Source organism: Anabrus simplex, chromosome 7, assembly GCF_040414725.1.
Source record: "Anabrus simplex isolate iqAnaSimp1 chromosome 7, ASM4041472v1, whole genome shotgun sequence".
Taxonomy (NCBI): domain Eukaryota; kingdom Metazoa; phylum Arthropoda; class Insecta; order Orthoptera; family Tettigoniidae; genus Anabrus; species Anabrus simplex.
Window position 1 is genome coordinate 154,977,924 of NC_090271.1, and position 25,833 is coordinate 155,003,756.

General features: G+C 39.3%; 1 protein-coding gene across 4 annotated transcripts in view; it reads left to right on the forward strand.

The window, feature by feature from the left end:
- Positions 1-25,833, forward strand: part of S (EGF receptor activation regulator Star) — a 137,634-nt gene that overhangs the window by 106,228 nt on the left and 5,573 nt on the right. For 3 of the 4 annotated variants that reach the window (XM_067150770.2, XM_067150772.2, XM_067150769.2), the window contains exon 5: positions 1,423-1,581. The exons of the other annotated variant lie outside the window; for it this stretch is intronic. In XM_067150770.2, coding sequence (XP_067006871.2) covers positions 1,423-1,581 — 159 coding nt within the window. The remainder of the gene's footprint in view (positions 1-1,422; positions 1,582-25,833) is intronic. 4 annotated transcript variants of the gene reach the window in all.

Sequence of the window (25,833 nt, forward strand, 5' to 3'; positions counted from 1 at the left end):
ATGTGTGCGCATGATGCTCTCATAACCTTGCCTATCAGACCCTACTTGGACATTCATGTCACCAATAACAATGGTTCCTTCACCTCTAACTTGCTCTTCCAAGGATTCTTCAAATAGGTCTTTCTCTGAACTATCACAACCTACTTGCAAGGCATAGCACTGAATGATACTAATGTTCTGGGTAGGGTTTAATTTTAGATTGACTTGGATAATCCTGTCAGATTTGAAGTTTATGTCTATTACATGCTGTTTCATTGAATGGTCCATTATAATACCCACTCCATTCTTAGCTGAACTTCCTCCCGACCAATATAGATCGTAACCTTCTCTGAGTTATTTTGACCCTTCCACTTGGTTTCACTCAGTCCTAGTACATTAATATTCCTCATTTTCATCAAATCAACACACTCTTCTATTTTCCCTGTGAAAGTAATGATATTCAGAGTTGCTACTCTGATTGTGGTCGTTGTATTGTAGATTTTAGTTCTCTTGCTGGATCTTGATGGAGCATTGAGCTGTCATTAATATCAATACCTGGTGAAATTGCATCCTTATTGGGTTTGTTTAACAATCCAAGGCTTCTTTTGGTTTTGAAAGCAATTAAAATTTCTCTCTTCCACTGACTTTCTAGGCTTAACGTTTCAGAGGATTTTCTGTCAGGGGTTGTCTCCCTTAGCCTTTGGCAGTCCCCTGCCTCACTGCAAGGCAACAGCTGATGAGTTTGTGTCATTTCCTACACAAAGGTCTCATCTAATCTTCTAAGAAAAAACTCCTCCACCTGTAGCCATAGTTGGTTTTCTCCTAGTAAATTAAAACAATGTTCTTGAAGTTTAAAGGAAAAACAGTAAGTACTTTTAAAAAGTATTACCACTCATAAAGGCACAAAGGCATCCAAGAGGAAGCAATGCCAGGATTCAGCTAAGAGTCACTAACCCATGCTTCCAAGTAGAGAGCCCGTGAGGCTATTTATTTCCTTTCTCCTGTAAAATGTTAGTTTATGAACACTGTTGGATTTTCTCCTGTACCCTTTATATATCTTTACGTATGCATGTATCGGGTGAGTTGGCCATGTATTTATGGACATACAGCTGTGAGCTTGCATCCGGGAGAAAGTGGGTTCGAACCCCACTGTCAGTAGCTCTGAGGATGGTTTTTCGCGATTTCCCATTTTCACACCAGGCAAATGTTGGGGCTGTACCTTAATTAAGGTTACAGCCACTTGCTTCCCACTCCAAGGCCTTTCTTATCCCATCGTTGCCAGAAGACTTATCTGTGTCAGTGCAGTGTAAAGCCAATTGTAAATAAAAAATGCAAGTGAGGAGTAATAAACAATGAAACACTTCACATATAGATATAGGTGTTTAGGCAGGTGATCTATGTTAAGATATACACAAATGTTTTCATCTTGTAAATATGTTCCAGGTAACATTCCGTCAAGTGCCCAGTATGGATGATCAGACTGTTAGGGCACAAGCTACATTCACTCGAGTGAAATGCTTCCCCTTGTTCTCTCTTCTTCTGGCAGCTAACATGACAACAGCAGATTTCTTGAGTTTGCATGCAGAGGGTGCAGAAATGCAGGTAAAAATAAGTTATTGAAAGTCCTCTGCACAAAATTTTACAGCATTACAGGGCTAAAAATATACCGGAGTCTTTCCAATTTCTTTATCTCATTTGCTTTATTTGACTGGGATTAGAAGTATTAATTGAAATAAAAGAGAGTAGAGTTTCTTTAACCTGTTCCACTCGTTACATGTAATTTAATGGAAAATTCTAAATTCCCACGGAGGGAATTAGATATTTTCACCAATAGAGCATGTCAAAAACGTATCAGATGAAGGGCTTTTCAGGCGTTTGCTTTATTAACCAGCATTTCATCTTAGGTCTGACACTAGACTCGTCAGAGTGGGATGTGTCAGACCCTACCCACTGATGCTGGGTATATGCAGGTGAGCTTATCAGAAGCCTATTTATGAGGCACAGTCTGATAACTGCATACAGGAGATAAATCTCCACAATGGAATTATTGCCCACCTAGCAATTCCAAATGGAAAATTCTAAATTCCCATGGAGGGAATTAGATATTTTTCACCAATAGAGCATGTCAAAAACATATCAGATGTAAGGCTTTTCAGGCGTTTGCTCTATTAACCAGCGTTTCGTCTTAGGTCTGACACTAGACTCGTCAGAGTGGGATGTGTCAGACCCTACCCACTTTCGCTGGGTGTATGCAGGTGAGCTTATCAGAAGTCTATATATGAGGCACAGTCTGATAACTGCATACGGGAGATAAATCTCCACAATGGAATTATTGCCCGCCTAGCAATTCCAAATGGAAAATTCTAAATTCCCATGGAGGGAATTAGATATTTTTCACCAATAGAACATGTCAAAAACATATCAGATGTAAGGCTTTTCAGACGTTTGCTCTATTAACCAGCGTTTCGTCTTAGGTCTGACACTAGACTCGTCAGAGTGGGATGTGTCAGACCCTACTCACTGACGCTGGATGTATGTATGAAAAGCCTTACATCTGATATGTTTTTGACATGCTCTATTGGTGAAAAATATCTAATTCCCTCCATGGGAATTTAGAATTATCCATTTGGAATTGCTAGGCGGGCAATAATTCCATTGTGGAGATTTATCTCCCGTATGCAGTTATCAGACTATGCCTCATAAATAGGCTTCTGATAAGCTCACCTGCATACACCCAGCGTCAGTGGGTAGGGTCTGACACATCCCACTCTGACGAGTCTAGTGTCAGACCTAAGACGAAACGCTGGTTAATAGAGCAAACGCCTGAAAAGCCTTACATCTGATATGTTTTTAAATGTAATTTAATACTGTGAAAACAAGTCATCCTGCATTATTATTATTATTATTATTATTATTATTATTATTATTATTATTATTATTATTATTATTATTATTATTATTATTATTATTATTAAATGGCATCTCTCAATCCTCGCAAGACAGTGGTGTAGATCTCTCGTTCAATTTCAGCAGTGTATTGAGTGGCTGATGAGTCCCACTCTAGAGTGGCAATCCCTTCTCCAACTAGGGCAGAGAAAGCATACAGGAGCTTTGGTGTTTAGTAAGTTGCTCCTTCCTTGCCTGGTCCTCTTGGCAATCAGCACATTGGTCCTTGTCTTCTCAGCTTTTTTAAAAAAATGCTATTTGTTCAGGGCGTCGACCCATGTGGATCTTTTGCCCCTACTGGGACCATATTGTATGAACCTGCGTGTAATTGGAATGGTGGTAGTGTGGTATGTTGTGTGTGAGGAAAGGAAGATTAAGGACATCACAAACACCCAGTCCCCAGGCCAGGGATATTAATAATTACAATTAAAAATCCCCGACTCGGGCCGGGAGTCGAACCCTGAGCCGCCGGTTGACGGGCGGACGCGTTGCCCTCGGACTGTCTTCTCAGCTACTTGAATTCCTGAATAATTTATATTATTATTATTGTTCTTGTTGTCATCATCATCATCATCATCATCATAAAGTGAAAACTTGTTCAATGTGAATGAAATTTTATCCCAGCACACTTCATATGCCTTTGCATGTTATTTAATCTGTATAAAAGTGGAATCTCTTCAATGTGGAAACAGAAATAAATTGATAATATATTTGTTCAAAACCTGCTGTATAATACAGACCTTACAGTATGCTTTTGCTGTGTAATTTATTTTGGTATTCCTGGTACTGAAGGCATGGCACTAGAAATATTTTGTCTAGAGGTGAGTCATGGGTTTTATTATGTACGGCTAGTGGGGTCTGGGTTCCAAGTTCCTCGAGGAAGGGGATTTACTCCTGTTTATTGCATGACTGTTGTAATGGTGAAACAACTGGATTTTCTTTCCTTTTGTAGAGAAAGATAAGATAATGGTTAGGAAGTATGTGTTATAAACATTGGAAAAAAAAAAAGCTGAAGGTTATAGAAGTGAGTTAAAAGGAAAAGTTGCTTGTGATTAAAAAAACTCTGATTTGTGGAACATTAAAGCTCTGCAGTGGATGGAAGGCAATGAAAAAATGAAGAAGAAAGCTAATAAACAGGTAACAAAGAAATCAGTAATTTAGTTTGGAAATAGTTTGTCAATGCTGATTCAAAAAACCTTCCAGTTAGCAGAACTATGTGAGAGAATGAGGCTCTCGCTCTTACCAAATCACTCTGCAAAACTGACTTTAAAGCATCTACTAGGTGGCTAGACAGTTTCAAAACAAGGCACAATATCACATGGAATGAAGTTTGTAGGGAGTTGAAAGATGTGGATGGAAATGTAGTAGCTGAGTGTAAATCAAAGCTGCAAATTTGAACTTCTGCTTGTCTCCTTACTGCCAAGTCTTCCCAGCCCAAAGTTTGCAACATTTTTGTGACACTACTCTCTTGTCGGAAATCACCCAGAACAAATCGTGCTTCTTTCCTTTTGATTGTTTCCAGTTCTCATTTCAAATAGCCTTGGTGTGTGTCCCATACATTGGAACCATACTCTAATTGGTGTCTTACCAGAGACTTACTCCTTTACATCCTTACTACGAGGGAGGATCAAATATAAACAGGATCTTATTTTTTATTTAAATTCATTTATTGAAAAACACAGGGAAATTACAGTTTATTTTTCCACATAGTTTCCTGTTTTGGAAATGCATTTGTCCAGCATATGGGCAGCTTTTTGATGCCCTCATCGTAAAAAAAACAGGGTCATGTCACCAGCCAGTTGCGCACGAAGTCTTCCACACACTCGTCATCTTCAAATCATTGCCCTCCTACAGTTTCTTTAAGTGGTCTGAACAAATGGAAATCGCAGGGCGATAAGTCCGGGCTGTAAGGAGGATGATCAAGTGTAGTCCAGTGCATTTCCTGTAGCTTGGAGACAGAACTGCAGTATGGGGCCGCGCATTGTTTTGGAAGAGGATGACCTGTCAAATCGGTTGGTCTTGTCTTTTGTGGTAATATGCAACCCTCGCCTTGTTCAACAACTCGCAGTAGTAAGCAACATTGATTGTGAGTCGCTCATCCAAAAAAATCAATCAGCAAAATGCCTCGCCGATCGAAAAAAACAGTTGCAAGGACCTTGCCAGCTGACAGTCGAGTCTTGGCTTTCACTGGTGCTGCCTCCCCTTTCCTCCACCACTCCTTACTGGCTTGTTTGGATTCGGGAGTGTAGTGGTGGACCCATATTCCATCGCAAGTGGCGATCCGACTCAAAAATGCATCACTTTCTTCTGCAAACGTTGCTGTAAGCCTCTGACAGACCTCCAAACATCTCAACTTCATATTTTCGGTCAAAAGGCGATGAACCCATCTGGAACACACTTTACGGAACTGTAGATCATTTGTGAAGATTGCTTGACAGCTCCCATAACTGATTCTGACTTGTTCTGCAATTTCTGATACTCTCACCCGGCGATCGACATCAATAATGTCTTTAACCGCACAAATGTTTTTGTCTGTAATGCTGGTCCAAGGACGGCGATCGTGTTGCTGATTTTCCACACATCTCGTGCTTTCTTGAACTTTTTATGCCAGGCAAACACACGTGTCCTTGACGATGTTTGATCACCGAACTGTGCAGTCAATCCCTGGCAAATTTCTGCCACTGTAACTCCTTCACGAGCAAGAAATTATCGTGAGCATTACTGACAAAACAGCGGGAAATATCTAACTGTATGCTCTCCCCACTCCTAACGGTCCCGCCTAAGCATACCAGAAGCGTGGGGCCAGTCCTTCCAACTGTTGATGTTCGGGAACAAAAATCCTGTTTATATTTGATCACCTTCGTACAACCCATAAAAACCATTACATTACAACCTTGTTAATGTGATTACCCCAATGGAGATCTTTCCTTATATTAACACCGAAGTATTTACAGGTGACATAGCAGTAGTCATAGAGAGTGAAAAAGATCTTGAGTACATGCTAGAAAAGATGGAAGAAATCATGGGAAATGAATATAATATGCAGATCAATAAACAGAAAGTAATGATATGAGACAGAGAAGAAGACTCAAAAATCAATTGCAAGAGAAAACTTAAGATGACATGAGAGAGATGAATTACCTGGGAGATATGGTTACAAAAGATGGTAGAAGCAAGAAGGAAATAAGAAGTAAGATCAATCAAACAAAAGCTGCATTTATACATAGTGAAAAATAAAACCTCCTTACCCCAAATAGCATCAGTTGGATTACAAGGAAAAGATTTTTTAAAACATATGTGTGGGGTGTTGCCCTCTATAGGTGTGAAACCCGGATAATAGGAAATGAGATAAAGAAGAGACTAACTGCATTTGAACAGTGGTGCTACAGAAGAATGTTAAAGATCAGTTGGAGAGATAGGATAAGAGATGAAGAAGTGTATAAGAAGGCAGGGGAAAATGATGCTGTTTGGAGGAGCATAAAAACTAGGACAAATTTAATAGGGTGTTTACTAAGACATGACAGCTTGCTTAAACTGATATTAGAAGGAATGATTGATGGGAAGAGGTACCGAGGAAGACCCGTATCCAGTATATTCGGTTGTTAATGGGAGACGTTAAATGTGGAAGCTATGCTGAACTCAAATGGAGGGCAGAAAATAGAGCTGACTGGAGAGCTGCCGCAAACCAATCTACACATTGAACACTTGAGAGAGGTGGTAGTGATTATTGTTTTAAAAGGAAGTACAACTAGGCAACCATCGTCTATATAACACCAATCAGAGAGAAAAAATGAAAGGGGTCCAACACTTCGAAAAATTAAGGTATCGGCCAAAAACACACAAGGGCCTTGAAAGGCATGAAAATGAAAGAGTCCCTAGGACTTGAAAACCTAGTACCATCGGGGTCGAAAAAGAACAAGAGTAGACCAAGGAAAGTTGAATAGGATAGATGAAAGTGAGGAGCCTGGCACAATAAGTGTAAGCAATACCAGGACTCAGCTAAGGGCCCTGTGGTAACCAAACAAGCTCTAAAAGTTCATAGCCCCTGGGACCCCTTTAGCCGCCTCTAACGGCAGGCAGGGTGTTATTCTACAGCCCCCACCCACAGGGGGCACTTGAGAAAGACTTGCAGCGATCTCCATGAGGTACTATCACCCACTTCAACATCCGGCTCCATAACTAAATGGTTAGCGAGCTGGCCTTTGGCCACAGGGGTCCCAGGTTCGATTCCCGGCAGTAAGAAAGATGAAGAATGGCAAAACTGCTGGAATAGATGAAATTTCAGTGGAGATGATAAAGGCAGCTGGAGCTGTAGGCCTGCAGTGGACATATCGGGTTCTCAGGAATGTCTGGGAGAATAAGGAGGTACCTGAGGATTGGCAAAAAGGAATAATCATCTCAATTTTCAAGAAAGGTGATAAGAAAGTTTTTAAGAACTACAGGGGAATTACTCTAATATCCCATGTTGCTAAGATAATGGAAAGGATACTGGAAAGTAGAATAAGATTGAGGGTTGAGAAGCAGATACAGGAAAATCAGTTTGGTTTCAGAAGTGGAAGGTCAACAATAGAGCCCATTTTCATTATGAGACAACTAATGGAAAAGCATTGGGAGTACGGGAATGATATGGTGATGACATTCATTGATATTGAAAAGGCATATGACAGTGTCCCTAGGATGAAAGTCTGGTGCAAAAAGGAATTGGACAGGGATTAATAAAAATGATCATGGCATTGTATAAGGAATGTTGTAGTTGCGTGCAAACACAAGTTGGCAGGACAAGTTGGTTCAAAATAACTAGTGGGCTGAGACAGGGAAGTGTTCTGTCACCAATCCTGTTTACAATAGTGATGGATGACATCATGAGAACAGCAAAAGCAGCATATGGAGGAAGAGAAATGAACATGATGTTATTTGCAGATGATGTTGTGATTTGGGGAGAAGACGACAGGAAGATTCAAGAACAGTTGAATGTGGTGAATGGGAAGATTGAAGAATGTGGATTGAAAATAAGTGTAGAAAAGAGTAAAACTCTTGTTATGACTAGAGGGGAGAAAGAAGGGAAAGGTCAGGTTAGACTTGCAGACAAGCCCCTGGAAGTAGTGGAAACGTTTAAATACCTGGGGAGTGAATTAATGGAGAATGCTCGACTGGATGCTGAGATTAGTAAAAGGATTCAAGCTGGAAGTTGTTTCTATCATAGTGTAAGAAATATGTTATGGGACAAAGATGTGCCAATGGAAGCAAAGGATACTATGTACAAGATGTATTGCGTACCCATAACAACTTACGGAGCAGAAACTTGGACAATGACAAAGAAGGATGAGAGTCTAATACAGGCAGCCAAAATGAAATTCTTGAGGAGTATGATACAGAAGAGTAGATGAGACAAAATAAGGAATGAGAAAATCCGGGAAGAAATTGGAGTGGAAAAAATGAATGATAGAATAGAGAAGAGCCGACTAAGATGGTTTGGGCACATAAAGCGAATGAGCTACGAAAGAATGCCAAAAAGGGTGATGGAAATGCAAATCGAAGGAAGGAGAGGCCGTGGACGACCACGATTGAGATGGAAGGATACCATCCAACGCAGCATTATAGAAAGAAACCTGGACTGGGACACAGTGTTGGAGGAGGAGTGGTGGAAGGACCGAAGAAAGTGGAGAGGAACCATATTTGCCCCTACCCGGCTACAGCTGGATAAAGGGAAATGATGATGATGATGGTTAATTTTGCTGGCACGGGGGCTTGGGTGTATGTGTCAACTTCATCATCATTTCATCCTCATCACGACGGGCAGGTCGCCTATGGGCGTCAAATCAAAAGACCTGAATCTGGAGAGCCGAACTTGTCCTCAGACACTCCCATCACTGAAAGCCATACACCATTTCATTCTCTCACTTCAACCCAGTAATTAAAACAGAGAGGACCTTTCCTCTTGGTGAAACATACAGCCTGACTTTTCATCCTAGTTACCAGCATTCCATTGTCTGCTGTCCATCTCACGATATTCTTGAGGTTTGTTTGCAATCTGGGATTCCAGTTCTTCACTTGTATCATTTATATAAGTAAACACAGAGGTCGAATAATAGTGTCTTGTGGCAGTAGCGGCGATTGGGAATTAGAAGTAGGGGGGCAAAAATGTAAAGACAACAAAGTACCCGAGTTTGTGGGATATAGTGGGGGGGGGGGTGTATATACGTTTAAACTGGAAAAGAAAGCTACTAAATGGAATTTTGACAGAGAGGTAAAGATTCTCAGCCTAATGTATTACAATTAAATAGGTGTACGGCGTGATTATATAATTAAAAATCATTTAGTAGTTGACTAAAAACTTTAAAAAACTAACAGACACTAAAGGGGCTGCCAGAGTAACGAATGCGTGCGTACCCTTCCTCACAGCACATAAAAAGTCTCCACTGGTGCTATACAAATCGGTTAACCACGTGAATGACTTTGTTGCGTATTTCCGCTAATAATTTCGTTATTAATTAATTAAAGCAAATAATTAGCTGATAAAACAACAGGGCTTGTACAAATTGCTTGTTTTAATAATTCCTATAATTCCTTGTTTCATCCAGCTAAAATGGAATACAAATGCAAAGTTTTCTCCACAAAGTAGGGGGGTGACTGCCCCCCCTCTCGCCCCCCATAATCGCCACTACTGTCTTGTGGGACATCCCTCTTATTACTGGATCAGATAATGCTTCACCTTTACTAATTCCCTGAATTCTATTTTCTAGAAATTTAGCCACTCATTCAGTTACTCTCTTGTCCAGTCCAATAGCCCCCATTTTCATCAATAATTTTCCATTATCTGTCTACCATCAAAGGCCCTGGATAGGTTTGTAGCAATGCAATCCATTTGACCTCCTGAATCTCAAATATTTGCTGTATCTTGCTGGAATCCTACAAGTTGAGCCTTCCTGGAATAACCTTTTCTAAACATGAACTACCTTCTGTCAGACCAGTCAGCAATTCACAAACAATTTGAATATAATAAGAAAGAATGTTTTTCCAGAGCTTATAAGCAACAAATTGAAGCTGACTGGCGAGTAATTATCCACTTTATGTTTAGTACCCTTTTCTTTGTACAGTGGGGCTACTAAAGCAATTCATTCATTTGGTACAACTACCAGTAATCAAATTATTTCAGATACAGCACTATATTCTAATATATTACCTTTAGTATATCCCTGGAAATCCCAACTGCTTTTCTGGTTTTCAACTTCTGTATCCTTTTGTAAATGTCTTTGTTATCATAGATAGATTTCAGTAATTTGCCATATTAGTTGCCTTCTCTACCTGAATATTATCTTTACATAGTGTTGACTTCTGTAAGTACTCATGTACTCACATATACAACCCCCTTGTCCATTAATGATCTCCGGAATGTCCTTCTTGAAGTATGTTTCTGCCTTTAAAAGACCTATTACATACCCTTCCTTGTTCCCCTAAAATTGATATAGCTGCCAGTTATGTTTGTCATCATGTTATTCTTTGCTGACTTTCTTGCTGGATTCAGTTTCCTAGTAAGTTCCTTCAATCTTTCCTTACTTCCACAACCTTTCCTATCTCTGTCTTACCTGCAGCTCTTTCTTAATACAGGGTGCGCACAAATGATTTGGGCAGTTTTGTCAATTATTTCTAGCCATATTATTAGAGATATGGTGATGGGGTTTGATGTTGTAAGGCAAGTATCCCTCAAAGTTTTGTTGTGTTTGAATAGCCCTCCATACATTTTGCTTTCCCCAACACCTGCAAGAGCGCAACAGTTGCAACATCCAGCAGACATGATGTGTCCTCTACTCCAACAGTTGCAAAGATGGCGACTAACAGTGAAAAAGCGTATGCTGTTCTGGAATTTCATTCCTCATCACTCCGTAGCTTCTTCTATGACATTAGGCAAATACCACCAAGTAAACACTGCAAATAATGCACTCACTCCACCAACTATGCAATATCACATGCATGAATCTGAAACAACAGCTGCTTGCAGGTACTTATAAAATCATGGAGGTCTCTAGTAATGACATATTAACTATCATACCTGTGTCTGCATGTTGTTGCCAACTCCTGAGCCTAACATTAACAGCAGAAATTGGAACCAATTTTGAATAACGAATGTATCCAGATATATCCGTTCTCTGCTCGTGAATGAAAGAGCGGCTCCAGATATACCCATGTTCTGCTGGGGAAAGGTTAAGAGAAAGTTCAACTGGGCAAACATCCTCCCTTAACATTTCTCAGAGTGAGGTGTCAACAAGTTAAAAGAGAAAGGCCAGGAAGATCACGAAAATGAAAGACTCCCTACACCTTGCAAACCTAACACCACCAAGGCCGCAGGATAACAAGTAGAAGCAAGGGGACCCATGGTCGCCAATCTACACTCCTAAATTGAGAGCCCCTGGGAGTTAATTCTGTTAGTTGCCTCTTTTGACAAGCAGAGGATACCGTGGATGTATTCTACAGCCACTACTTACAGAGGAAGGCCCTCGTAATATAGCTATGTCATTGTATACTAAACAAATAATATACCGAGTTTCAAACAATTCTGCTAAGCTGTTTTCCTGTGTCATCATGACAGTCAATCAGACAGACAGACAAAAGTATTCCACTGAACCTGCTTCCAATTTTTATATTGTTTTGGCACACTTGGTATAATATATGAAACGTGGAATAGGCTGTTATTGCAATACAAACTTTATTCAAACATTGACAACATACACATATGTCATTGTCATTAATCATCAGCATCATCATTTACAGGAGTGATGTCTGTAAACAGCAGTGCAGATGTCTTAAAATTGTAATAATAGACGTGGTAAATAGTGGGGGTGTTACATATTGCAGCAAGGTCATTAAATCTTTCTTTTTCAACTCGCTAGTAGCATGTCCATTGGGATATAGTAAGTCCTAAGTCTCAATGACTTTCGACCCACGTTTTTCAGAATTTACTTCAGCAAACGGAACATCTGGTTCATTGGAATACTTATAATACATTACATGGACACCTGAAGATTTATAGAGCAGTCACTGTATATTAAGCCATTGAATCCTAGAATTTTATGTGGACACTTTCCAGTTATTATTATTTATTTAGCGTACGGCTAACACATCACATTATAGATACAATAATAATAAATAATATTTACAATTTGAAGTATTTACAGGTTCAAATTATTTACATATTCAACACACAAGGGTGAGAGCAGAAAAAAGTCTCTTGGGTTTCTTTGGTAGGCAGTGAGAGGACACTGCTCCACAATGTGCCGAACTGTTTGCTTCACAGCACCACAACTGCACGCTGCCGAATTAAGTATTCCCCATTTATGGAGGGAGTCGCCACATCTGCCATGGCCAGTACGAATCCTGTTGATAGTTGTCCAGGTCTTCCGTGGAAGATCAAAACCCTCTGGTTTGTTTTTCAGCCATGGTAGATAGTGATATTCTGATGGAGCACTGGATATTCATACTTGCTTCCAGGCCTGAAGCAGATTAAAGTTAGCGTCTGCTAGGTTTCTGGCTGTTCTAACAGGTGGGCGTCTTGATTTTAGCCTGTTAATAAGAACATCATTCATGTCGCCATGAATTGGCAACTGACTGTTGTTAGTTATTTTCTTATAATCTCGTAGGAGAGCATTTTCTCGGCGGAGGTGAGGTGGTGGAATATGGGATAGAACAGGTAGCCAGAAAGTGGGAGTAGATCTAATTGTCCCTGATATCATACGCATAGTGTGATTCAGCTGAGTGTCAATTAATTTCGTGTGACTGCTGTTCAGCCATATTGATGAGCAGTATTCTGCAGCAGAGTATACAAGACCAAGAGCTGAAGACCGTAGGGTAGATGCTAATGATCCCCAGGTGGTTCCACACAGCTTCTGTAAGATATTGTTTCTTGATCGTAACTTAGCAGCCGTATTCTGAAGATGTTTCTTGAAGGACAGAGTTCTGTCAAGAGTAATCCCTAGATATTGTGGATATCTGTTGTGGGCAAGACAAGTGTTCTCAAACTGAACCTTCAGTTCACTATTGGCCATTTTGTTGCTAAGGTGAAAACATGTAACTTCACTTTTATTTGGATTCAGTTGTAATCTCCATTTGCGAAAGTACTGTCCCAAGGTGGTAAGATCAGCCGTCAGTGTTTCTTCAGTGTTTTCCATGAATTTATCTTGTACTGCCAGAGCCCAATCATCAGCATATCCGAATTTCCTAGAGCTAGTTTCAGGTATATCAGCTATGTACAGGTTGAAAAGCAGAGGAGCTAATACAGAACCTTGGGGAAGGCCATTGTTTAGAGTTTTCTCACTGCTAGTGCCATTTCCCAGTATTACACGAAACTTCCTCTTGGTGAGCATGCTATCAATAAGTCGTGCAATCTTCTTACATGGCAAAACACGTAATAGTTTGTAGATAAGTCCTTGTTTCCACACAGTGTCATAAGCTGCAGTCAAATCAATAAATGCCACAGAAGTTTTCAGTTGTTTTTGAAAGCCTGCCTCAATAAATGTTGTTAGTGACAAAACGCTGTTGCTTCACGTCCGTAGGTTTAACCTCAAAGTGCCCTACACGTGACCCCTGGGTGGTGCTAAGAAAGCAACAACATTGGCAGCCAGACAATCCTTGGGATCTCCTGGCTTAAAACATATCACAATGACAATGGCAAGACTTTCCAGTTACTTAATTTTTCTCTAAGCTTAATATGGATATGAAATCATTGATATGGCGGTGGTAATGACATTCATCCAGTCAGAGGATGCGTATATGCTAGGTTGAAATTTCTTCTATTTTGCAACGATACCAAAGTCCTGGTCACACAGGAATGCCCACTGACTAAGAATTTATGGTGAATTTCTTCCGGTGTGAAGTCTGAATGAAGAACCATGAAATGACACAATAAGGCCACTTTATATTACAAACTGAGCGAGTTGGCCATGTGGTTAGGGGGTTTGAACCCTATAGAGAATAACATCATCCGCAAAAATCCTCCTCCGATTCCACTCCTTTACTCATATCATTTATATATATAAGAAAACATAAAGGTCCGATAATACTGCCTTGAGGAATTCCCCTCTTAATTATTACAGGGTCACCTGCTCTAATTCTCTGAGATCTATTTTCTAGAAATATAGCAACCTATTCAGTCACTCTTTTGTCTAGTCCAATTGCACTCATTTTTGCCAGTAGTCTCCCATGATCCACCCTATCAAATGCTTTAGACAGGTCAATCATGATACAGTCCATTTGACCTCCAGAATCCAAGATATCTGCTATATCTTGCTGGAATCCTACAAGTTGAGCTTCAGTGGAATAACCTTTCCTAAAACCGAATTGCCTTCTATCGAACCAGTTATTAATTTCACAAACATGTCTAATATAATCAGAAAGAATGCCTTCCCAATGCTTACATGCAATGCATGTCAAACTGACTGGCCTGTAATTTTCAGCTTTATGTCTATCACACTTTCCTTTATACACAGGGGCAACTCTCCATTCACTCGGATATGTCCCCTTAATCGTTACGTTAACATTTACATATACCCCAGAAAATAAACTACGATTTCCAGAATGCATCTTCAAGTTATTCGCTTGATTGTGAAGTTATTTCAAATACGGTTTTCACTGAATTTAATAATTAAATAAATTTAAATGATTTAATGAAATCTTAATGAACAACAAATTCGATCTCCGCGGACTAATGGTTTCTTTCACATGTCGCTACACAAGTCTTGACATAATTTAATTTAATCATGTCGGATGTCTATCGTTGATTCCAGTAGCTGGAAAAGAACGATTACATCATTCATATCCAGTTTATATCTTGTTTCATGACCTAACTATTACATCATTCATGTCCAGTTTATATCTTGTTTCATGACCTCACACTTTAAATCTAATCTAGCCCTAGCCATTATTAACACTTGGATAACCCTAATAATTATGTACAAACCAAAAGCAGCTCGCCATATAATTACGATGTCATATCTCGTCATAACATTTTATCAAGTTTGCACACCCCTCACAGACAAAACAATCATCACTACCACCGCTCTTTATTCTGGACAACCCTGAATTTTGCTAACCTTGCTCATTATACTCTAAGTTTGTGGTCTTAAATGCACATTACATTCTCAATTAAACAAATTTTCAGTATCTGATAACACACACATTATTCCTGGATCAACATTTCAACTAAATCCAACATTTAACGTTATCCCCTGCCGAGAAATGCAATCTCAATTCAATGCGTAACACGCTCTGCATGTTCCGTTATCTGAGCGGCGAACCCCTATCAGCTGACGGCATTTCGCCCCAACCCTTGCGTGGCAGTGATACGAGACATCTGTTCGTTCTACCTGACTGGCCTCTCAGAATGCAACCTTTAAACTCTGCCGACATAATTACACAAATACGATATTCTAACCAACAAAATGCAGAGAGATTATACTTCAGAATGCCCACACAAATTGTACACGTCGCAAATTAATACCGGCATGGATTCCCTACTTCTACTTTCCATCCCCAAATATTATACAAAATCTTCCTCGGGCTTCCACAAGTCCCGGCTTCATTGACAGATCTCCAACACCTGATTCACAAATCTCATCTCGACTCACACAACAAAACTAACCTTGGTTTCCCAAACTATCACTGACAAAAGAACTGGAATAAAATCCTTACTAGAATCCACAACGTCTAATAATGCACAGTGCTTTAATAATGAATAACTTTGCATAAAATGATATTGTATTTTAATAACTGGATTTTTGCAAAAATGACTGTATAATTCTACTAAATCTATTTATTGTCAGTCAGACACAGTTTAAATGGGCCTAGAAAAACGTTTCACTCCGTGACCAAATTCATCACTCTATACTCTCACCCGACAGCGCGCTTCCACTCGATTGAAAATGGGTAACCATGGATTTCTTATATTATTTACGTCAAAATTCAGACAGAAATTTTTTACGTCGAATGAAGATCTTAATTTGACATCACAAAATATAGGCAATAAACACACGGAAATGACGATCTACATTGGACGTGATATCACTTGAAAACCCTATTTACTAACCTTGTTTTACAACATCATACGGCACTCGCAGGACTTGGAAAATTTATCCAAGTGGAAAATAAAACAAATGACCCTTTTTTTGTCGTAATCTGACATTTACAAAAACCACATAGGGACGACCAACTGTGTCGTGTATACCCCCTTCAAATACATATAATTTAGACATCATGAAACAACATATAATAGGTGGTAAGATGGTAAGTCACATACCTTAAGTCATGCCAGCGTTCATCGTAGGGCTCACCTGTGACCCTGCCATTTTTATTTAGCCATTTTTACATTTCTGGCTGTACAGATCATTTTATTCTTCCTGTTTCCTGGAAATAAAGCATTAAAAAAAAGAAAATGCCCTTCACTTGTTCTTGTTGAGCGCACACGATGGACTGTAATTATTTCCACACACGAATTACTTTCTTTATCAAATACAAATTTATTCGGTACCTTGACCGTCCTTTTTGGTACAATTATTTCCACTCTAGAAAAACTATCTCCACATGGAATCAAGACCCCAGCCACAACGGCTAAAATCTGTTGGTTGGACTTAGTCTACTTTTATCGTTTGATTTTACAGAGCAGCTCAACCCTCTGTCTTCAGCCTCGTGATACAAAATGCAGGGGCTTCATCATGGCGTCACTTCTTATTTATAGAAACTACCCCCTCTCTCCGGGCATCTCCCTTTGCCGCCAAGAAAATTTCCGTAACTTTTCTGACTTCACTAAACTGTAATGACAAGAGTTTTGAAGGTGACTACTGTACATACTTGCTACATTTCCGGCGGTAGTGTTCGTGGACATTTAAAATTTATACATATTCAATTAGCTGGATAAATGACCTCATTTGATAGGCACTATATTTTGTTGACTTGGCTTGGGTACGCCATACACACGCGCTCTTCTGAAATAGCCCACAAAATGACTTAGATTCTTCCGCTGTCGACACGTGCGAATGACGTCACGTATCCCAGAGCCTGGGACAGAAGGTAGCCATCCCCTCGCCACGTGTCAACTCTGTGCTATCAAGAAAACAAACTCCTTATTCCAATTGACAATTTAATACATAATATTCTTAGGGCACAAAGGTCATGGGTTCTATATATATATATATATTTATTTAATAATAATAATAATAATAATAATAGCAAAGAAATTCTCTGAAGGAACTTTCGACCCACATTTTGCAGAATTTACTTCAGCAAACGGAACATCTGGTTCATTGGAATACTTATAATATATTACATTGGCACCTGAATATTTATAGAGGAGTCACTGTATATTAAGCCATTGAATCCTAGAATTTTATGTGGACACTTTTCTAAGTTTTGCAAAACTTCACATGGCCTGATGAAGGCCAATGCAATTTGGCTGAAAGCTTGGCTTTATTGTTAAATAAATATAAGTGGCTTTAATCCAGTTCATTTATTTCTTTATGTTAATACAATGAGCCACGAAAACCTACGTTCATTAATTAGTTTTCTGAAGTTCTCTACTTCAACTATCATACCTGTGTCTGCATGGTGTTGCCATCTCCTGAGCCTAATATTAAATATTAACAGCAGAAATTGGAGCCAATTTTGAATAAGGTATGTATCCAGATATATCCATTCTCTGCTCGTGAATGAAAGATCGGCTCTAGATATAAATAAATAGAATAGAATAAAATAGAATAAATGTTGCTGGTGTTCACATGAAAAGTGTTGAAAACATTCATTCTTATGGAGGGCATGCCCCAAGGGTGAGATATTTCAGCCAGGCATGTGCCTCTTTTATCCACAAGTGTAGTCTGTTGCTTAACATTATGTGAAAGAACGCTTGTAATCCTGCTGTTTGATATTTGCAAAATATTCTTAAAGAACACTTTACACACCTCAACTTCAAGTCCCTCTTGATTATGAATATGGTATATGAATATTATTCCTCATTGTGACTCATTTGTAACTGCGGCATAGCCAACTGGGCAGGTTCGATCCTGGTTCAGTCTGGTGGTAATTTAAGGTGCTCAAGTACATCAGCCTCATGCCGGTAGATTTACTGGCATGTAAAAGAACTCCTGCGGTTATATAAATTTAAAGCCTAGTATAATTGTTCCACCTAGTCAATACATTCCTGCAGGACAAAATTCTGGCACCTCGGCATCTCCAAAAACCGTAAAAGTAGTTAGTGGGATGTAAAAAACCAATAACATTATTATTATTATTATTATTATTATTATTATTATTATTATTATTATTATTATTATTATTATTATTATTATTATTATTATTATTATTATTATTATCAGGGGCATATGCGTGTGACTTAGGGACAACCTTCACCATAGCAAAAATGTACATCGACTGGAGGTCGAAACTACCTAATACATAGAAAGAGTCAAATAGAATAAATGTTGCTGGTGTTCACGTGAAAAGTGTTGAAAACATTAATTCTTACGCAGGGCATGCCCCGAGGGTGAGATATTCCTTTGGAACTACATTTGCTTTAACATTATATTCTTCCCCTTTTGATCGCTTTTCTTTTCAAATGTTCTATGACCAGTTTTCTTCCTTGTTGAGGTTCATTTACGTTAGTCGTTCTACGATCTCCCTCCAATTCGTCCATGATTGATGTAGTCAGTGTGGTATCATTACATATACCAGCTAGATTCGACTATGATAACATGATATATAACTTGTCCGATAAAATACTCGCACACTGGTTGGATGGGCAAGGTGTACATTTCACTTCATTTCAAGTCCAAATATTTCTGAAATGGAAATGTTTTACACTAAATTGCTCATATTGCATATTATTAAGGAGCATTTAGTCTAGCAAGGGAACATAACACCATCCTTACCTTCCAATGTGGCTTCTTCATTGTCACCAGGGCTACTGCACATTTCATTCTGTGGCGTGCGCACACGCACACACATACACACACACACGCCACGGTATGACAATCACAATACTGTTAGCATCTACTGCAGTTGTTTCTTCTGCCGACTGTCATGTAATGCACATTTCATTCTGTAGCGCGCACACACATACACGCGCACATATGAACATTCCATGGTACATCGATCACAATACTGTTAACATCTACTCCAGTTGTTTCTTCTGTCAGCTGTCACATACTGTATGAGCATGGTATGATGTACCACTGGCCTACTCCCTATGCATAAAGAAAGCAGTTGTGATCTTTGTGGCATGGGCCAGTTATTATGGAACTGCATGGTGCAAAAACAACACCTTGTGCTGCCACATTGTGCATGTTGTCCAAATACATTGATGGCCAGTGTAGGAGTTGAGGGTAGATATAAAGAGATGTTATGTGTGATATCTCAATTTAAAAAAAAAAAAAAAATGGATTAGACCACTAATGCATTGCGATTGACTTATGCACAAAGTGGAGCACGGCCGAGTTGATGCATCGCTCTAGCTATCACAGTGTAGATCTAGTTGACGGTGTTCCGAGACATCACTAACAACTTGTGTTCGTTTCCTACTCACACATGATTCTCCAGGACTGATAATGGACAGCAGAAAGAAGATACGGGGGACCAACTGAACATATAGATGTTGATTCCCAAGAAGAAAAATTATTCCTCTTCTCATGTGTGAAGAAGAGATTACCAGTGGTGGAAAACAGTCTACTTCCACAAATTCAAATATACAGATGATACATTAATTTTTTTGTGTGTACAATTTCTTGTAAACATAATTAGACTAGTTCATTCCCAGTTGCTGTGATAATTTTACATTGCATTACTTATAAGTTTATAAAATTAAACTTTAATACCATTGACTGGTTGGGTAAAATATTTCATTCCGTACCCGGGCAGATTTTGTGTCTATAAAACCGAAAACATGCTGATTGCAAATGTGCTAGTGATATTAATGTGATAGGCAGGAAATTAAGATGATTCCATGGACCATAATCATGTCAGTTGTTCAAGGTAGCTGATTAAAAACAGGGTAATTATGTTTCGAAGATTTTTTTTTTATCGATTGTCACTTGGTAGGCCATGGCCTTCAGGGCTGTTTTTGCCATAGTGTTTGGTTTAGTTTATTAATTTTATTACTTGAACATTTAAAGAAAACCATCCTTGTGTGTTAATGTAAATTTGTGCATCTTTCCCTCAAGGATTTTTAATTCAGATGTGTGTTCCAACAATGGTTCCAATGACCTAGAACAAATTTATAATGAAGATTGCGACTGATGGGGTGAAATGCAGTGTCAGCACATAGCCTACTCCTGTCGAATAGCACGAAGGGCTTTGCTCAAACCTTTATGTCCCCATCCGACAGATGAATCACCGTCAACAGTGTCATGCCCTCACTCCACATGAGCAGTGCGGAGAGGTTTGGAATTTAATCCAGGCTTTTGGCACTCAACCTGGTGATTAGAAATTGTATACCACCACCTCCCCTATCCAGCCGGTCAACATTCTGATAGCAAAAATATTTTTGACCAGCGGGACTTGAACCGGCTAACCATGGTGTCAGACAATACTGTAAATCTAACGCCTTAACAATCATGGCCACCATGCAGACTGACTTACACATGTTATATAGGCTATTACTGCAGACAGTAGACAAATACAATTAAAATAATTATTTGAGGGAACTGAATATCGTGAAACTTTCTCATTGCCAGTAATCTTCTTCTTCGGCAGGAAACTTGACGTACTGAGGTAACAGTCTAGGCAGAAGAGACATCACAAATAATTAGGGTGACTGTAAGCTGACTAATTCCATGCAGATCTGCATATCATCTTGAATTTCACCTCATGCGTAATTATGCAGAACAATGAAAATTCTGTTCTCTACAGAAACAAGCAAACCTCTATAGGCTGCATACTCATATAGGTTAGGACGCACAACTTCTATCAGGTGTCTTGTATTGGTCTTTGTAAAACGATATCTATTCATAATACAGATACTGTCGTACTTGGGGAAGATAATCGTTCGAATTCCATACCATTTCATACGTCTTCTCATCTCCCTTATTTCACAAACTAACCGGAACTTCACATACAAACTCCATGTTATCAAAATTAGACTTCGGTTGAACTACCTCTAGACCAGGACTAAAGTTACTCCAAACTAAAGCTGGATCATCCTTGGACTACAGGAAAAGCAGTCTATGAATAAGAAAAACGTTCGTCTGCTCTTAGTCCATAGTTGGTATGGCTTTAGTCCAGACGATACAAATAGCACCCTAGTACTTTCTTAGCAATCAGTCAACTTACCTGTTCGGTGTCAGTTTGGCTGGCAAGCAGTGTACAGCAGATTGAGGCCAATTGGAAATAAGTATATAATAACTGTGTTCTAGCGTAACAAGCCTATTGATGTTCTAGATGGTTCAATATTCCTCATAATGTTCCTCATCTGGTTCTTAAGAAGTTTTTGAATAGAAAGAACATGTTAATATGTGTTTGTATACAGTGAGCAAAATTTTTAACGCATAACAAAAATGGGACGTAAAATTTTATTATATATTGGCTCCAAGTGCATAATTGTGTACTCTTTTATAATCGTTTAAATGAAATGTAGCTGAAGATGGTCCAAGGAACTGAAACATTTTCTACCAAATAATTTTTTAACAAATGTTCAATTTTTAATTACATTTTAATATATTAATAATGACTAGGTGGACAAATAAATTATTCGACTTATGAGACCAATGATGTGACCGATATACACTATGACACCGTGTCAAGTGCACAGACTGTATGCAATCTGCTGCTTAGTGCTCAATTAAGGTCATTTCAACCGATTCGACATTCCACTAGAGAATCGTCGTCGTGTTAATTGGAGGTTGGACGAATAGTGCAACGAATAGTGCAATGTCATGTTTGCAGATTAAACATGGATACCACTTGGGCCAGATACACGACGGCAAAGGGAGTGGAGATATAAAGTGCATGGTGGAAAAGTATCAACATGTTCAAGGGGTGCATGCATTTGGAGTGGTCGTGGTGTAATGTTTTGGGCTGGCATGGCTATCGTACATTATTTTATACCGAACCGAGGACATTAATTTCCCAACAGTATACCAGTGAAATTCTTCAACCATTTGCAGACTCCTTTAGGGTTGAATATGGTGCTAAATTAATTTTCATCAACAGTCTCGCTCTCATCAAGGTGCATCAGTGAAGAAATTCATGGGAGAAGTGGGTATCAAACATATGAATTGGCCAGCTAATTCACCAGATATGAACTGCTCTGAACATGCATGAGACAGGTTGAAAATGGCTGATTTTTATCATCTGCATCCTCCACGAACACTCCCAGATCTCATTAGAGGTGCCCTGATGGAAATGGGACCTTCTTCCTCAGTATCATTTTATAAATTAGTTCCTTCAACAAAAATGTTACCTGGACTACAACATCCAGCAGTGAAATATTTTAACGTGTGAAAGCGAGGGGCTGGTAATCAACACTTCACATACTCACAAGGACTAAATCAATATGAAGGTCAAAGTGAGAGAAACAGAAAAGAAAACATAAATATGCATATGATGTAGCACAATATAATTTCTATAATAGCTAGAAAATATTAGTATAGTAAGTCACATCCTAACTGCCTGGCACCAATAAACAAAGTTAAATATTTTTCTGAAATATTTAATCTTCCTAATGAGATGATGTCCATAAACTGTTCACCCCAGGCTGGGTTGTAAAGTTCTTATCATTTTAATAATATCTGAGGAAGATGTGCATAGAGCCCTTTTTTTAGCATGTCTCTAGACACATTGCCTGGTGCAGATAAAATATCAGTAAGAGTTTTAAAACTCCTCAAGGCAGGGAAGTTCACCACATTCTTAGAATCTGCGATGATTCATTTTGGATTTGTTCCAGAGTTTTTAAAAAGAGCAGAAGAGTTCTTATTGTTAAAGGTGGTGACCCTCATGATCTAAAGAATTGGAGACTGATAACAAAATTTCTGGATAAGATGCTTCATAGTTACACATGTTCGTTTTGTTTTCTTTGCCATCAGAGAGGTTTTGTTTCTTCTCCAAGGACATACATAAACATGTCCCTCATAAACAGTTGTTTGCGAGTAGCAAAAGTAAAAATGAACTGCTACATAGCATTCTTGGACGTAACTAAAGCATTTAATTCTGTAGTCACGATGATATTACTAGATCATTAGCTACTGTGGATATGCCTGAAAATCTAAGAAACGTATTTGCAAAACTACTAACTAGTAATCCCATCTACACTGAAGTTCTGCTTGCTTGTTGTCTCACCAAAGCGAAATGAAGCAATTTATCCCGAACAGGAGTGTTCCTCAATGTAGCCCTACCTCACCAATATCGTTCAATATTGCTATAGATGGAATAAAGATCTTTTTGACCATGAGGATGCTGAATTACATGGTTTTTCTGTGGTGGATGGCCTAAGCAAACTGTCTAGCCTTGTAATTTCGAAAGACATAGCTCTTATATGTAGCAAAGAAAACTGCCTCAACAGCCTTTGCAGAAAACTGTTCATGTTCAATAGGACTCAAAATTAATTTAGTGAAAAGCAGTTTGATTTGCCTAAAAACTGGATGCCTCACATCAACTGAAGTTGATGGTTGAAGTTGATGGTACCATAATGTGTTTAATAACAAATCCTGACAAATGCATCCAATTTTTCAATGTAAATTTTTGCGATGAAATTGTGTTTCACGCGACTTTAACGTATTTATGAAAAATCTAAACATCAATAAATTATACAGCTCATCTTTGTGGAACATTATCAAAAGCACTCCATTATCAATCAGTTTAGATGGTATAATTTAGTATTTCCTATGCAATATGCACCATTAACAAAGATAAGGAAATGCTTCTTAGACGATGTACATAAGCTACTAAGAGGAGCAGTTAAAGAAATTGTTGGGCTTCCTCACGATTGTCCAGAAGGGATGATTTACTCTCCAGAGAATCTCCATGCAGGCTAAATGGCAAGCTCCTTTCCAGCATTTTTAACATCTATAGTCACCTGCTGCATGTCAACAACGTTCACCTCCATGTCGTCCAAGACATAGAAGGCGAGAAGAATTTGGTACTCAGTAACTTAAATATTGATGACTCTGACAATAACCATTGGACTGAGAGTAAAATAAGAAAGGTTCTAAGAGAAATGGCCTTCAACACCCAGTATTCATACTCGTTGAGAGGAAAAGGAGTCGCTGTGTGTGCTGACTACTATAAAATTTACTAGTGGATGAGTAATCATCAAGAGGTGAAGCTTCCACGGTGTGTAGACTTATTTAGTTTATTTTCCGGGTTGAACCGTGTTGTTTTCTGTACATTGCTTGTGATTATGATCCTGATTGCTGCCTGAGAGACTGATTACCTCGGATCGAGTAGGGGTATTTCAGTCGCCTTGACAAAGAATACTGCAGTGTATTCGAAATGTCGGCAAACTGTACATAATGTACAGAAAACAACGTGGTTCAACCCAGAAAATAAACTAAATAAGAGTAATCACAAAGTTCTTTCCTCCTTGGAGAGTATGAATGCACTTAAAACGTCTGCAAACACCTTGGCCCAGTATTCGGAAGATAGTAGGTTCGAACCCCACTGTCGGCAGCCCTGAAAATGGTTTTCCATGGTTTCCCATTTTCACACCAGGCAAATTCTGGGGCTGTACCTTAATTAAGGCCACGGCCGCTTCCTTCCCACTCCTAGCCCTTTCCTGTCCCATCGTCGCCATAAGACCTATCTGTGTCGGTGCGACGTAAAGCAACTAGCAAAAAAAACCCACCTTGGTGGTTTGTGTAGTCCCTGGTAGATACTAGAGATGTTTTTTATTACACTGCACCAACAGATAGGTCTTATGGTGACGATGGGATAGGAGTGACAAGGAAGCGGCTGTGGCCTTAATTAAGGAAGAGCATTTACCTGGTGTGAAAATAGGAAACCATGGAAAACCATCTTCGGGGCTCCTGAGAGTAGGGTTCGAACCTACTATCTCCCGAATGCAAACTCATAGTGGACATAGATCTTTACCCGTGTTTTTCAGTGGTGTATTAGCTCAAAGCTGTACGCTCCTAACCGCTTGGCCAACTCCCTCGGTAGATACTATGGTACAACCTGCTGCGCCATCCAGGCTATGGTGTGACCGAAATTCGTGCATACATGCTGAGGATCTTTCTGAAGAGCACTGGAGAGAAACAACAGACACTGTAAAGTCAGATCATCTATAGCAAGTGCATTACGCAAACTGAAGTGGCAAATTTATGAAGTAGTTCACTGCGTGTCTTCCAACAGATCTACAAGAAGAGCTGACATTGTTGCCATCAACATCTGTGGTGCTAGACCATATGACAAGCTTTGAAAAGTATACAGATCAGGCCACACTGAGAAAAGAGACATTTATGAACCGTGTATCCCCCACCTCAGCCAGCACTACAACATACAACCACAGTATTGGTCTGTCAGGGAGCTGCTATTTGGTAGCAGATGTAGTATGACCAGTACACTTGAAATGCCTTGAAGGAATGCAGAATTAGGCATAGCGTTGAGGAAGGCATTACAGTCAGTGTAATCACGGACTCTCTAAGCATTGCCAGGCTGAGGGGCTCAGACGGTTGAGGTGCTGGCCTTCTGACCCCAACTTGGCAGGTTTGGTCCTGGCTCAGTCTGGTGGTATTTGAAGGTGCTCAAATACGTCAGCCTCGTGTTGGCACATAAAAGAACTCTTGCAGGACATAATTCTGACACCTCCGCACCTCCGAAAACCGCCAAAAAAGGTAGCTAGAGGGACGTAAAAACAAATAATAATATTATTATTATTCCTAAGCATCCTGCATCATCACCTGTACTTTTCATGATTCTGATTTTACACTGCCTGACAAAACAATG